The 15,976-nt window shown below is 42.1% G+C and overlaps 1 protein-coding gene across 2 annotated transcripts in view; it reads left to right on the top strand.

Annotated features, from left to right (window-relative positions):
* The first annotated feature begins 199 nt into the window (after positions 1-199).
* LOC134825526 (sushi, von Willebrand factor type A, EGF and pentraxin domain-containing protein 1-like) overlaps positions 200-15,976 on the top strand; it is a 40,427-nt gene continuing 24,650 nt past the window's right edge. For both annotated transcript variants that reach the window (XM_063837756.1, XM_063837755.1), the window contains exons 1-26: positions 200-309; positions 490-574; positions 706-893; positions 1,252-1,362; positions 2,179-2,354; positions 3,426-3,525; positions 3,689-3,810; positions 4,079-4,202; positions 4,406-4,610; positions 4,832-4,910; positions 5,034-5,183; positions 5,287-5,384; positions 5,677-5,782; positions 6,143-6,233; positions 7,917-8,003; positions 9,567-9,656; positions 10,025-10,126; positions 10,298-10,381; positions 10,579-10,661; positions 10,860-10,989; positions 11,131-11,201; positions 12,172-12,304; positions 12,742-12,869; positions 13,116-13,257; positions 13,533-13,724; positions 15,651-15,920. In XM_063837756.1, the coding sequence (XP_063693826.1) occupies positions 249-309; positions 490-574; positions 706-893; positions 1,252-1,362; positions 2,179-2,354; positions 3,426-3,525; positions 3,689-3,810; positions 4,079-4,202; positions 4,406-4,610; positions 4,832-4,910; positions 5,034-5,183; positions 5,287-5,384; positions 5,677-5,782; positions 6,143-6,233; positions 7,917-8,003; positions 9,567-9,656; positions 10,025-10,126; positions 10,298-10,381; positions 10,579-10,661; positions 10,860-10,989; positions 11,131-11,201; positions 12,172-12,304; positions 12,742-12,869; positions 13,116-13,257; positions 13,533-13,724; positions 15,651-15,920 (3,208 nt within the window). In that variant the 5' untranslated portion in view covers positions 200-248. The remainder of the gene's footprint in view (positions 310-489; positions 575-705; positions 894-1,251; positions 1,363-2,178; positions 2,355-3,425; positions 3,526-3,688; positions 3,811-4,078; positions 4,203-4,405; positions 4,611-4,831; positions 4,911-5,033; positions 5,184-5,286; positions 5,385-5,676; positions 5,783-6,142; positions 6,234-7,916; positions 8,004-9,566; positions 9,657-10,024; positions 10,127-10,297; positions 10,382-10,578; positions 10,662-10,859; positions 10,990-11,130; positions 11,202-12,171; positions 12,305-12,741; positions 12,870-13,115; positions 13,258-13,532; positions 13,725-15,650; positions 15,921-15,976) is intronic.

Raw genomic sequence — 15,976 nt, 5'->3', positions numbered from 1 at the left:
TTTCGAGTTTTCTTTTTCAGTCCATAGATTGGTATATTTTCCGATCTAGCATAAACTTTAGAACAACTGTGAATCATTATAAAAAATATTTTTAACTTACCGTTACTATGTTACTATCCAGATATTATATTAATTTTCTTCCCTAATATTTTTATTCAATTCATATTTGATATCTATATTATAACGGGTGAACTAACATATTGCTATAGGTTTATGGTTAAAGCAACTTGACTGTAACTGTAACAGAAATGACAAGGAAATCCTTTTCAACGTTCTTGGCGGTGCTTTTGATTTCTGAGTGTTTCAGTGGTAAGTTTGCTGAAAAATTTGTATTTATCACTAATCTTATTCGATTCGTCAAATATATCGTAAAATTTATCGATTTAAAAAAAATTGTGAAATTTTGTAAAAAACTATAATATTTCCGACAAAAATCTTAAATCAGAAAAAACTTCTGAATCACCGCTGACGAAAAATCCACTATTTCAGAATTTCATGAAGTTGGATCTGACTGGATGCTAAAACGGATCAGCCGACGCCAGGCTATTGAAGGTGTGGACTGGGCTTTAGACAGGTGACTTATACACATTACACAACAAACGTGTTTCAAATAGGATTGTAATAGAAAATCACGTTAAATCCTGCTTTATTTCAAACATTATAAACTGCAGTGAGATGTAAACCTTTATAAAACAACCACCCCAGACTAAACGAGCTCAAGCTGCATCCAGACGGTACTGATGGTAAAATAGAGAATGTAGCGGAGGGAGATGTGTACGTAGTGGGGGGTGGTGTGCGCGCGACGCACGTGGAGTTTGGGGCACGTGTACTGGAGGGGTATAGTTACGATGGGAGTGATAGTCGGGAGGACTGTAGTGGTGGTGTCTCCACAGGTATATTCAATTTTAGTTTTAATACTTTCAACACTACTATATAACAAATAATTTGAGAATTATATAATGTAACGCGATGGAAGTATTTTAAGCAGACATATCCTGTCGAAATTACCCAGGATACATGACATAAAGAATTTGGTTTAACTTTTTTGTATGAAAAGCATCAATATCATAAATATAACGCAACAGGTATTTTGTTAGTCGAATAGTTTTGAAAAATTGAAGCAAATTTTGTGTCTTTGTCTACTCAACATAAAAGTTAATAAATTGTATCGAGTATTCACTTTAATATAGCAAATTTTGTATCGAGTGTTCACTTTAATAAAAATTTTTTGTTTTACAACAAACTACCCAGGAGCTGCCTCCATAGCAATTGGTGGCCACAACGGTATAGCCAGAAGAGCTAATGTGATCCCAGTAAAAGTGGGCTGTGGACAAAGTGTTTCCTCGTCAGCTCTTTCTCGAGGTTTGTTGTTGATCTACAGGCCCTCTTCAACACTTAACACTACCAGTGTCACAGTGTCACAGTGTCACAGTGTCACAGTGTCACAGTGTCACAGTGTCACAGTGTCACAGTGTCACAGTGTCACAGTGTCACAGTGTCACAGTGTCACAGTGTCACAGTGTCACAGTGTCACAGTGGCACAGTGGCACACTGCCAGTGTCACAGTGTCACAGTGTCACAGTGTCACAGTGTCACAGTGTCACAGTGTCACAGTGTCACAGTGTCACAGTGTCACAGTGTCACAGTGTCACAGTGTCACAGTGTCACAGTGTCACAGTGTCACAGTGTCACAGTGTCACAGTGTCACAGTGTCACAGTGTCACAGTGTCACAGTGTCACAGTGAGACAGTGTCACAGTGTCATAGTGTCACAGTGTCACAGTTTCACAGTGTCACAGTGTCACAGTGTCACAGTGTCACAGTGTCACAGTGTCATAGTGTCACAGTGTCACAGTGTCACAGTTATCACAGTGTCACAGTGGCACAGTGTCACAGTGTCACAGTTATCACAGTGTCACAGTGGCACAGTGGCACAGTGTCACAGTGTCACACGAGTGTTTCCTCGTCAGCTCTTTCTCGAGGTTTGTTATTGATCTACAGGCCCTCTTCAACACTTAACACTGCTAAAGAACAGTATAACTGTTGATGAGAATTTAGATGCCACGAATATATACTTAAGGCAGTGATCGCTTCTGGAAAATAGTTTCTAGTACGTCCTCTATAATCACTCCTGGAGCAAATATCTTTGTAGATTCCAAACCCTGATCCTGCACTTCAGGTCTACAATGGGTACAGCAGCACATATCCTCCAACCCCGGTCACCGCGCTGTAATCCTTCTTTCCTTCCCACTCTCCGGCTCCGTGCCTAGTGAGCTGAACACACTCGCTGAGAATCAACTTGTGGTTCTACCTGCTGGCGATTCTTCCTCCAACCACTGCAGTTTTATTTCTCCGGTTAGTTCTGTTTGCTTAATTAATCAATTAATCAATTAATTACCTCAATGGATCTCATTTATAATTACTAAACCTCACCTTGGTAAGGTTGTAACTGAGGTAGTAACTGGTTACTATATTTGCCTGGTTACTATAGTTGCATGGTTACTAAGTTACCTGGTTTCTATAGTTGCCTGGTTACTATAGTTGCCTGGTTACTATAGCTGCCTGGTTACTATAATTGCCTGGTTACTATGGTTGCCTGGTTACTATGGTTGCCTGGTTACTATAGTTGCCTGGTTACTATGGTTGCCTGGTTACTATAGTTGCGTGGTTAATATAGTCACTATGGTAACGTTGTATCTGTGATAGTAACTGGTTACTATAGTCACTATGGTAACGTTGTATCTGTGATAGTAACTGGTTACTATAGTCACTATGGTAACGTTGTAACTGTGATAGTAACTGGTTACTATAGTCACTATGGTAACTGTGATAGTAACTGGTTACTATAGTCACTATGGTAACGTTGTAACTGTGATAGTAACTGGTTACTATAGTCACTATGGTAACGTTGTAACTGTGATAGTAACTGGTTACTATAGTCACTATGGTAACGTTGTATCTGTGATAGTAACTTGTTACTATAGTCACTATGGTAACGTTGTATCTGTGATAGTAACTGGTTACTATAGTCACTATGGTAACGTTGTAACTGTGATAGTAACTGGTTACTATAGTCACTATGGTAACGTTGTAACTGTGATAGTAACTGGTTACTATAGTCACTATGGTAACGTTGTAACTGTGATAGTAACTGGTTACTATAGTCACTATGGTAACGTTGTAACTGTGATAGTAACTGGTTACTATAGTCACTATGGTAACGTTGTAACTGTGATAGTAACTGGTTACTATAGTCACTATGGTAACGTTGTAACTGTGATAGTAACTGGTTACTATAGTCACTATGGTAACGTTGTAACTGTGATAGTAACTAGTTACTATAGTCACTATGGTAACGTTGTAACTGTGATAGTAACTGGTTACTATAGTCACTATGGTAACGTTGTAACCCCCCCCCCCCCGCAGACAGATGAGATTGGTATTATGGTTGTGGCTTCCTCCACCAAGACCGACACTCAGTCCTCCAGTTCTAACTATGGCAGATGTATTGATATTTGGGCTCCAGGTACGAGGGTGTTTTGTGTTTAAAACGTAGGCTAGCGGATATAATCTCAGTCTCATTCCGAATTTTAATATGTATCTTTCATTATTCTAATACTCTTAGGGTACCCCTTCAGAACAACTAAATTGTAGTGTACTGCCAACATAGCATTATACACTGTACCCAGGTGAGAAAGTATCAGTAGCAACTTCCTCTGACGACACCAGCATTACAAAGGAGACTGGCACCCCCTACGCGGCTGGTGCTGTCGCTGGTGCTGCTATCCAGAACCTCCTTATGATCAGAGAGGTTAGTTAACATGCCGGGTCCTTAGCTGTGGGGGCGTGAACTGGAGACTGGGGACCCCTCACGTTTTTTTAAACCCCCCTCCTTGTCGTTGTGTAAAGACCCCAATTTATTTCCCTTATCTAAAAAATAATCCCATTCTTCAAGGTGTGACGTCATAACACGTGGTGTGACGTCATAACACGTGGTGTGACGTCATAACACGTTGTGTGACGTCACAACACGTGCTGTGACGTCACATTCTTCAAGGTGTAACACGTCACTATAACAGGCAGGAGAAGTAGCCAGATTAAAGGCTGTCCTACTAAGCAGATCTACTAAAGAAGCGCTCACACTCTCACCATCTGCTAACAGGGCTGCCACCCCCAACAGATTACTCTTCGATATTTGTCCTTGTAAGTAAAGAGAAAGAAGGAATAGCTGACTATAACACTTCTCTAGTGCTTGTATTCATGAAAATGAACCAATACATTGCAGTTGAGGTATTTTCTAAACTATTGATTCCTTAAAGGTTACTTTGCCTAATACTTTGCAATAACATATCATGGTAACATGACCTAATATGGTAGTGTTACTATGGTAACTGTAATTCCCCCAGTCTACAAGCGGCCGGACCACGGCAAGTGTTACGTAGCCCAAACAAAGCAGCTGGTGAACTCAGACAACAACGAGAAGATGAAGAAAGCCGCTAAAAGCGTGGTCACGTGGGATGACATGGCTTACAACTACTACGAGGACTGTCTTTCTGTGCTGGTGTTTGCTTCCTCTGAGACTAACAACTCTGTTACCGCTACTCATGAGAGGTGGGTAGGGGAACCTATTTTGAGGGGTAGGGTAGTTGCTGGGAAGTTTCAGGAACCTGGAACGAGCAACACCACCCCCTTACAGGGGACATGCAGGGAGTATGTGAGGATGGGTAAAAAGGCTGGAATTTTAGTTCGAAAATGCAATAATCGTCACAACATAAAGCTATGAGAACCCCTAAAAGCCTAAAAACCTATGACGATAGTTTTCTAATTTGCAGGGAGGGTGAGATGATCATGGATACTGTGTTCACGATTAAAACAGCTAGTACGGTGATAACCCTCGAATCTGGACCAAAGGTACAGCCTTAACAGTTAACAACATTCATTCTGGATACAGTACTTATAGTTATATTCAAACTGTCATTTTGGCAAGTTAATTTAAATTTTTCTCCATATAAGTTAATTTCATTCTGTCTCCAGGTAACAGTGGACGCTATAGAAATGAACCTGGGCTCTGTTATAGAGGGAGCTGACTACATTATTTCTCTAGCAGACCACCAAGTGCGAACCCAGCAAGATGACCGCAGATTTGTTCCGGTCGTCACTGTGAAACTGTCTGAAAACATTACGGTAATTATTCTACTATTTTATGTGAAATTTAACGTTCAGCGTTATTGAATGGGTTGAAATATTTACTTGCATTGTGAATAGTTTTTAAATGATTTTATTGAAGGTTTCGTTTGATGGACATCAGCAGATCAGAATTAACTTGGATGATATGGAGTTGTTCCGTGAGAAAACTAAAGGAATCTGTGGTTTCCTTGACAACAGGTAGATAACCCATACTATTACTAGCTAACTAGAAAAATTCTAACAGATCGAAGTTTTGTAGGTGAAAAGAGAATTTGAGGGATTTAAAACCTTCCTTTGATAATGAATTAAACCAATAAGCGAAATTTTTACATGTCAAAAGACTATGATATTACAAACCTTTTTGATTATCCAGACCATGTAGATTGATAATATTTCAGTCATGTTCGTGAGTATGTTGTGACGTCATAACACGTGGTGTGACGTCACACCACGTGTTATGACGTCATAACACGTGTTGATAATATTTCAGTCATGTTCGTGAGTTTGTTGACCGGTATGAGAATGACATGGAGTTTACCTTCAAGGAAAACAAGAGGAAATATATTCAGGAATGGAAAGAAGGCGACTTTACTTGTGTGAGTTTTCATAACATGCACACACTACATGCACACACTACATGCACACACTACATGCACACTACATGCACACTACATGCACACTTGTGCTGCAGTTTTCTGTTTTATTGTACTTGTTAGTATGTATGTTTCATTTTGGTAAATGTGTATTTGGTTAGATTTCGGAAATATTTGAAACTTTGCAGAACAAGTTTATCAGCCTCAATAAAATATCATCGTTCTTTATTCTGACACTCTGCTATACAAGCTAAATATTAAGCACACACAACTTTTGATAAACAAAAAAGTGTTGACCTGTAAGTAACAAATGATATAAATATAAATAAATATAAAAATCACCAGCAGATTTGAACGTTTCAGGAGGGTGAAGAGGTAGACGAGTTATGCAGAGACGAATCTGAATGTCAGGAAACTGCTGAACAAGTGTGCTACCCTCTCAAGGACCCCTCCGGTCAGTATCTCTATATATATTATATATCCATAGATCGTCCTATTAGGACTCATTAGTATGGCTCAAATCATCAGGGTTTATTTTTGCATCATTTATTATACATGATCGTTATCTGTAATATATATATATATATAATATATATGTTGTAGCTGTATATATGCTTTTAGAACAATTTTATCTCAGATATATATATATAATTCGAACAATTGAAACAAATCAAATTGGCGGGCAAACGATCCGTTTCATGATATGTATAAAAACAATACCAATCATCAGTGCCAAATAGAATAATGAATTGTAGCGCTATGACATGTTGCTCCTTTATAAAATAATTTTTATCGATCATGAAACATTTTCAAAATTATCAAAATTTACAAAATTTCCAAAAAAACAGTTTATTGTGTCCGTCCCAATTTTAAAATTGTCTATGAAGTAAGGTAGTAAGATATCTTTGGCTTTTAAAGTTGTAAACTGCGTTGGCCTTCGTGTAGTGGTAGAGGAAAATTCTTTACTGAGTTCCGTGAAGCTGGTAGAATTAGGATCCGTATTTGAGAGTTAATTGTTGATTCTGGTTATCAAACGAGAGTGCTCAACAACGACGAGTCGAAGGAGCATAACTAATAAATAGTTTTTGTTTTGTTTCCCAAAGAGAGTGCTCGACTGCAGTTAAGCAGGAGCATTATAATTCGAACAATTGAAACAAATCAAATTGGCGGGCAAACGATCCGTTTCATGATATGTATAAAAACAATACCAATCATCAGTGCCAAATAGAATAATGAATTGTAGCGCTATGACATGTTGCTCCTTTATAAAATAATTTTTATCGATCATGAAACATTTTCAAAATTATCAAAATTTACAAAATTTCCAAAAAAACAGTTTATTGTGTCCGTCCCAATTTTAAAATTGTCTATGAAGTAAGGTAGTAAGATATCTTTGGCTTTTAAAGTTGTAAACTGCGTTGGCCTTCGTGTAGTGGTAGAGGAAAATTCTTTACTGAGTTCCGTGAAGCTGGTAGAATTAGGATCCGTATTTGAGAGTTAATTGTTGATTCTGGTTATCAAACGAGAGTGCTCAACAACGACGAGTCGAAGGAGCATAACTAATAAATAGTTTTTGTTTTGTTTCCCAAAGAGAGTGCTCGACTGCAGTTAAGCAGGAGCATTATAATTCGAACAATTGAAACAAATCAAATTGGCGGGCAAACGATCCGTTTCATGATATGTATAAAAACAATACCAATCATCAGTGCCAAATAGAATAATGAATTGTAGCGCTATGACATGTTGCTCCTTTATAAAATAATTTTTATCGATCATGAAACATTTTCAAAATTATCAAAATTTACAAAATTTCCAAAAAAACTTCCAAAATGCTCCTGCTTAACTGCAGTCGAGCACTCTCTTTGGGAAACCAAACAAAAACTATTTATTATATATATATATATATATATTTTGTAGCTGTACTCCTACACATTAAAAGTCGGTGTTGATTAGATCTTCGAAATAAGTCTTTGCATCATTTTATTAAACATCGTTATCTGAGATAAAATTGTTTTAAAAGCAACAGGAACATATATATATATGTTAGGAGCTGTTTTTAGTCTGTTTATATGTATTTGCTCTAATTTTTTCATATCGTAGCTATTGTTTTGTCTGTTGTTGAAGGTAAATACTTCAGGTGACTTTAACCAATGTTTTGAGGTTCTGGATTCGTCCAGCTGGTATACAAACTGCGTGGATGCAGTCAAGGAGTGCTGCTGTAACAGTAAGTCCGCTATTTACCAGTCTCAATACTAACAGATAAATCATATCAGATATATTTTAGTTTCTATGAAAAACCTGTCAGAAATTCTGGGTTGTCGATGATACTTTCCATGATGAAAACATCTTGAAAAGAGGTGCTAGCTATTTGTTACCCTCCCTTTACCCTCAGATGTAGATACAGGCAGCTAGCTCTCGTATTTGTTACCCTCCCTTTCCCCTCAGATGTAGATACAGGCAGCTAGCTCTTGTATTTGTTACCCTCCCTTTACCCTCAGATGTAGATTGCTACCCTCCCTTTACCGTCAGATGTAGATTGTTACCTTCCCTTTACCCTCAGATGTAGATTGTTACCCTCCCTTTACCCGCAGATGTAGATTGTTACCCTCCCTTTACCCGCAGATGTAGATTGTTACCCTCCCTTTACCCGCAGATGTAGATTGTTACCCTCCCTTTACCCTCAGATGCAGATTGTTACCAGTGGCGTAACGAAAGGCCCTGCTGACCCCGCTGTGCAGGGGGGCGCCGTCTTAGGGGGGCGCCAAATAGTCGTTTGAATGTGGGACAATTTCTAAAACTTAACTAAAGTACTAGCAAAACTGCGCGTTTTGCTCTAGATACACACTTTTTTAGAGATTTTACCGGCGTATTCTCTAAAATCACCTAATTTGTTCAATTTTAAGGAGGGGCACCAAAAGGGGAGGGGGCGCCAACAGGGGGGCACTTTTTTCGGCAGGGGGGCGCCAACAGGCAACGTTACGCCACTGATTGTTACCCTCCCTTTACCCTCAGATGTAGATTGTTACCCTCCCTTTACCCTCAGATGTAGATTGTTACCCTCCCTTTACCCTCAGATGTAGATTGTTACCCTCCCTTTACCCTCAGATGTAGATTGTTACCCTCCCTTTACCCTCAGATGTAGATTGTTACCCTCCCTTTACCCTCAGATGTAGATTGTTACCCTCCCTTTACCCTCAGATGTAGATTGTTACCCTCCCTTTACCCTCAGATGTAGATTGTTACCCTCCCTTTACCCTCAGATGTAGATTGTTACCCTCCCTTTACCCTCAGATGTAGATTGTTACCCTCCCTTTACCCTCAGATGTAGATTGTTACCCTCCCTTTACCCTCAGATGTAGATTGTTACCCTCCCTTTACCCTCAGATGTAGATTGTTACCCTCCCTTTACCCTCAGATGTAGATTGTTACCCTCCCTTTACCCTCAGATGTAGATTGTTACCCTCCCTTTACCCCCAGATGTAGATTGTTACCCTCCCTTTACCCTCAGATGTAGATTGTTACCCTCCCTTTACCCTCAGATGTAGATTGTTACCCTCCCTTTACCCTCAGATGTAGATTTTTACCCTCCCTTTACTCTCAGATGTAGATTGTTACCCTCCCTTTACCCTCAGATGTAGATTGTTACCCTCCCTTTACCCTCCGATGTAGATTGTTACCCTCCCTTTACCCTCAGATGTAGATTGTTACCCTCCCTTTACCCTCAGATGTAGATTGTTACCCTCCCTTTACCCTCAGATGTAGATTGTTACCCTCCCTTTACCCTCAGATGTAGATACAGGCAAGTGTTCCTGTGAGGAGCAGGAGAAGTACTGGTTTGCAGCACTACTGGAGGGCTGTGAGGCCGACCTTCCTTGTGGTTAGTAGACTTAGTTTTAAAGATTTTATAAATACTTTTATTTTTAAAATAACTTTAAATATCTTAAAAATTGTTTTTAAAAAGATGCAACCTTTTATATTAACCATGTATACATGATCATTGATCACCATCAAACTTAATTAGTAAGTTAGTTCAGAATAAAACAAATATTCAGAATAAAACAAACAGGAAGTTTGCCACAGGGGCCCAGGTATCCTGGTCACCTTTACCCTGGGACGAGAGAATAAGTTTTTTAACCTTTGATTTGAATACACATCATGAGTGATGAGTGATGAGTTGAGCTTAATTAGTAAGTTAATTACCTTTAATTAACTTAATTAGTAAGTAAGTTGAGCTTGGTTTTTCAGATGACCCCTGTATAAAGCCTGACACCGACAAAGAGTGTGTTGATGACGCAGGAAAAGAGTTATCCTTCTTCTACAAAGAGAGCATCTCATACGACCCTAAAGGTATTTCCATAACATTCTGTTTATCCCCCAGTTTCTTATGAGTTATGTGCTCAAAAGTTAACGTAGCATCTATATTCTATAACACGTCTAAACTATAAAGCTATAAGTTTTTCAGTAGTCTTTCAGTATTACTACTGAGTACTGCAAATATTAATAACAATCTCCTCACAGACAACTGTCATTATGTTGATGAGCACGATTCTATCGAGTGTAAACATGACGGTTCGTGGAACAAGGACCCCTCCGACTGCAAGGGTAAGTTATTAAAATATTTCCACGGACTTGGACGGAAAGACTTTATTTGAACAGACATTCATAGAACTGTACGGCATCAAGCGTCCAATTAATGTCCGCTCAAATAAGGTCCTGTAAGTGCACGGAGATGAAATAATCAAAACCACAGTTATTAATTACTTTGAGCAGCGACGGAAACTCATAACTTAATTTTTCAGTTAAGACATGTTCCACCCCCGGGTTAACAGACTTTGTAGAGTTCTTGTTGGACAGTGAAGCTTCTTACAACTGTGGAGATAAGGTAATTCTTAGTTGTATAAACAACATTTTTACACTCTCTAAAAAAGCAATATCAGTTGGTTATCAACCACCTAGCATGAAGGAAGTCAGCAAACCATACCATAATAAAAATGAGAAGTTTTAAAAAACAAAAAAAAAAAAAAAAACAAATAATAAAAAAACAGAAAAACAAAAAACAAACCAAACCACATCACTACAGGTGGGGTACGAGTGCACGAAAACAGAGTGTAACTGTAACTGCTACGAGATGACTGGGGGCTCAGACATACAGTGTGTCTCTAACGGTGACAAAACTGCTGGGTGGAGTAGCAGTCCTCCGTCTTGCAAACGTAGGATATTCATTATTCATTTGCTCCTTTATCGGTCATTATTAGTTACTCTAGAATACCGATCACTACTCTGATTAATATTATAAATATATTGATTTAATCAGATCTGGTGTGATGGTTAAATAAGTATTGCTCTTTCAGTTACCGAGTGTGCAGATCCGAGAGTTCCCAACGTTGACAAGCAGATCAATGCTAGTCCCCTCTCTTGGGTGGTGAGTTCAGGTCACGTGACAGGTTTTAGTTTCCACTGTCAGGTCACGTGACAGGTTTTAGTTTCCACTGTCAGGTCACGTGACAGGTTTTGGTTTCCACTGTCAGGTCACGTGACAGCTTAGTTTCCACTGTCAGGTCACGTGACAGGTATTAGTTTCCACTGTCAGGTCACGTGACAGCTTAGTTTCCACTGTCAGGTCACGTGACAGGTATTAGTTTCCACTGTCAGGTCACGTGACAGCTTAGTTTCCACTGTCAGGTCACGTGACAGGTATTAGTTTCCACTGTCAGGTCACGTGACAGGTATTAGTTTCCACTGTCAGGTCACGTGACAGCTTAGTTTCCACTGTCAGGTCACGTGACAGGTATTAGTTTCCACTGTCAGGTCACGTGACAGCTTAGTTTCCACTGTCAGGTCACGTGACAGGTATTAGTTTCCACTGTCAGGTCACGTGACAGCTTAGTTTCCACTGTCAGGTCACGTGACAGGTATTAGTTTCCACTGTCAGGTCACGTGACAGGTATTAGTTTCCACTGTCAGGTCACGTGACAGGTATTAGTTTCCACTGTCAGGTCACGTGACAGCTTAGTTTCCACTGTCAGGTCACGTGACAGGTTTTAGTTTCCACTGTCAGGTCACGTGACAGGTTTTAGTTTCCACTGTCAGGTCACGCGACAGGTATTAGTTTCCACTGTCAGGTCACGTGACAGCTTAGTTTCCACTGTCAGGTCACGTGACAGGTATTAGTTTTCACTGTCAGGTCACGTGACAGGTATTAGTTTCCACTGTCAGGTTTTCTGCACCTACAAGCACTTGAAGCGGTTCATGTACAATTTCCGTATATACATCCCAAATAAACTTCAACTCTGATCATTGACACATCAAATCATGGTAATTGTAAACATTGCAATCGGAATAATTATTGTAATGACCCTCTGTTAACGTTGTAATGACCATATGTTAACCAGGATTTCGATGACAAATCCTGCTGCTCCGGACGAGCGAGTTATCACTGTCACGAGTGCTATGAACTAGCGGGGACCCCGGAGGTGGGGTGCTGCAACAACAAGTGGGGAGATGGGACCCTACCTGAGTGCAGACGTTAGTTTTTTATTATCTGCTGCGTGCCATTAAATAACGAATCCTAAATGTATCTTCCATTATTTGCAGTTTGATGCGATTTTATCACATTTGTCCTCAGTTTTTTCTATTTAGTTTTGATATATTTTCTAGTAGTTATGTCTTCAGGAGTGCCCATTGGGGTCTTTATTTTTTACTTATTATGATTGTAATCAATAAATTAGTCCATTAGAGACAACCCCCTTACGAGGGGCTTTAAAAAAGAAAAGAAAAAAAGTTCTCCTCATCTTATACTCTCCTTTGTACTCTCTTTTAAGTCTCCTGATTACAAAATATTCAATATTTAACGATGGAAGAAGCTAATTATACTAATATACAGTGTGTTAATTGTACTACCATACAGTGTGCTAATTGTACTACCATATAGTGTGCTAATTATAATCCTAACTCCTATACAGTGAAACAGTGTGCGGACCCAGCAGTGGAAGTAGAAGCTAGCGGAGATGCTCACTTATCCATCAGATCTGGTGGAGCTCACTACTGCTCCTACCAAATAAACTACTATTGTGACAGTCCTTGTTATGAGGTACTGTTCTTTATTAGTTTATTATATTTTTAACTTCGAGGAGCTATATATATAATATATATCGATACGTGACATCGCTCACCTCCCAACCGGTGTCCAGCAACACAGTTACTGGTAACCTCAGTAACCATGGTAATAACACAGACTCCACCAGATTGAAGGTAACGCTACAAGAACCTGCCAGTAACACAGTTACTGGTAACCACAGTAACACAGTAACCATGGTAATAACATAGACTCCACCAGATTGAAGGTAACGCTACAAGAACCTGCCAGCCAGACGGTAGCTGGTCTGGTGAGCTACCAACATGTGTGAAGAGGAAGTGTCCTGCTGTTACATCGTACGAGGATGGGAACTATCTGTTTAATGGTGCTGAGGTTTCTCAAGGTAGGCGCAACAGCAGGAACATTAGGAACATTAGGAACATTAGGAACATTAGGAACATTAGGAACATTAGGAACATTAGGAACATTAGGAACATTAGGAACATTAGGAACATTAGGAACATTAGGAACAATATATTCCTATTAAATGCAACCGGAAATATACACTATACAGGCTGAATATTTAACAAATACAATAATATGTAGCTTAATGAATTTTACGGTACCCACAAATATAGATGTTTTATAAAATGACCCAAAAATATTAATATCTATCAGGAGAAATCCTGGAGTGCGGAGACACACTGCACGTGCAATGTAACAGCTGCAGTTTCCCATGCACGAGTACGTGCGAGCGCACGTGCAAATGGAACGGAACAGCCACAGTGTGGAGCAACAGCGAGCCACAATGTGCCCCTATCATGTGCAGACAGAGAAACGTTCCCAACGCTCTCATCACTAACAAAAAAGGTGGGGTTTGTTTGTTTGTTTGTTTGTTTGTTTGCCCTAGAGGTTCCGTAAAAAATAAACGTAATAAACAAGTGTTCCACCTATTTCTAAATATTCCTTACACCCTCCGCTGCACCCTCCCCCACCCTCTTCCCCCCCCCCAGCCTAATACCCACCCTCCCCCCAGCCTTATACCCACCCCCACCCCAGGGCCCAGCCTAATACCCACCCTCCCCCCAGCCTAATACCCACCCTCCTCCAGCCTAATACCCACCCTCCTCCAGCCTAATACCCACCCCAGGGCCCAGCCTAATACCCACCCTCCCCCAGCCTAATACCCACCCTCCTCCAGCCTAATACCCACCCCAGGGCCCAGCCTAATACCCACCCTCCTCCAGCCTAATACCCACCCTCCTCCAGCCTAATACCCACCCTCCTCCAGCCTAATACCCACCCTCCTCCAGCCTAATACCCACCCCAGGGCCCAGCCTAATACCCACCCTCCTCCAGCCTAATACCCACCCTCCCCCAGCCTAATACCCACCCTCCTCCAACCTAATACCCACCCTCCTCCAGCCTAATACCCACCCTCCTCCAGCCTAATACCCACCCCAGGGCCCAGCCTAATACCCACCCTCCCCCAGCCTAATACCCACCCTCCTCCAGCCTAATACCCACCCTCCTCCAGCCTAATACCCACCCTCCTCCAGCCTAATACCCACCCTCCTCCAGCCTAATACCCACCCCAGGGCCCAGCCTAATACCCACCCTCCTCCAGCCTAATACCCACCCTCCTCCAGCCTAATACCCACCCCAGGGCCCCGCCTAATACCCACCCTCCTCCAGCCTAATACCCACCCTCCCCCAGCCTAATACCCACCCTCCTCCAGCCTAATACCCACCCTCCTCCAGCCTAATACCCACCCTCCTCCAGCCTAATACCCACCCCAGGGCCCAGCCTAATACCCACCCTCCCCCCAGCCTAATACCCACCCTCCTCCAGCCTAATACCCACCCTCCTCCAGCCTAATACCCACCCTCCTCCAGCCTAATACCCACCCTCCCCCCAGCCTAATACCCACCCTCCTCCAGCCTAATACCCACCCTCCTCCAGCCTAATACCCACCCTCCTCCAGCCTAATACCCACCCTCCTCCAGCCTAATACCCACCCTCCCCCAGCCTAATACCCACCCCAGGGCCCAGCCTAATACCAACCCTCCTCCAGCCTAATACCCACCCAGGGCCCAGCCTAATACCCACCCTCCCCCCAGCCTAATACCCACCCTCCTCCAGCCTAATACCCACCCTCCTCCAGCCTAATACCCACCCCAGGGCCCAGCCTAATACCCACCCTCCCCCCAGCCTAATACCCACCCTCCTCCAGCCTAATACCCACCCTCCTCCAGCCTAATACCCACCCCAGGGCCCAGCCTAATACCCACCCTCCTCCAGCCTAATACCCACCCTCCTCCAGCCTAATACCCACCCTCCTCCAGCCTAATACCCACCCTCCTCCAGCCTAATACCCACCCCAGGGCCCAGCCTAATACCCACCCTCCTCCAGCCTAATACCCACCCTCCTCCAGCCTAATACCCACCCTCCTCCAGCATAATACCCACCCTCCTCCAGCCTAATACCCACCCTCCTCCAGCCTAATACCCACCCTCCTCCAGCCTAATACCCACCCTCCTCCAGCCTAATACCCACCCTCCTCCAGCCTAATACCCACCCTCCTCCAGCCTAATACCCACCCTCCTCCAGCCTAATACCCACCCCAGGGCCCAGTCTAATACCTACCCTCCCCCCAGCCTAATACCCACCCTCCTCCAGCCTAATACCCACCCTCCCCCAGCCTAATACCCACCCCAGGGCCCAGCCTAATACCCACCCTCCTCCAGCCTAATACCCACCCCAGGGCCCAGCCTAATACCTCACCCTCCCCCAGGAGCACTACAATGCGGAGAAGCCTCAACCGCAACCTGCAACACCTGTTACAGACAAGAAGGCGGAGACAACACAAGAAGTTGCACACAAGTAGCGAGTAACCAGACCTGTCCTTTATCCCACGTGGACGGTGTGTATGACGGGGTGGAGATAACGTGTGTGAAGATGGAGTGCCCTGAGCTGGTGTTGAGGGATAACATCCGGGTTGTGGAGGAGACTTGTAGCAATGACTTCAAGTGTAACTGTGTTGTGACTTTGGAGTGCGATGATGGTAAGGGCCCTAATTTAACATTATCTCTTCAAGTGTAACTGTGTTGTGACTTTGGA

This window comes from Bolinopsis microptera, chromosome 13 (genome assembly GCF_026151205.1).
Source record: "Bolinopsis microptera isolate Bmic1 chromosome 13, MBARI_Bmic_1.0, whole genome shotgun sequence".
NCBI classification, from domain to species: Eukaryota; Metazoa; Ctenophora; class Tentaculata; order Lobata; family Bolinopsidae; genus Bolinopsis; species Bolinopsis microptera.
The sequence above is the reverse complement of the archived record's forward strand: the minus strand, read 5'-3'. Positions and strand labels throughout refer to the sequence as shown.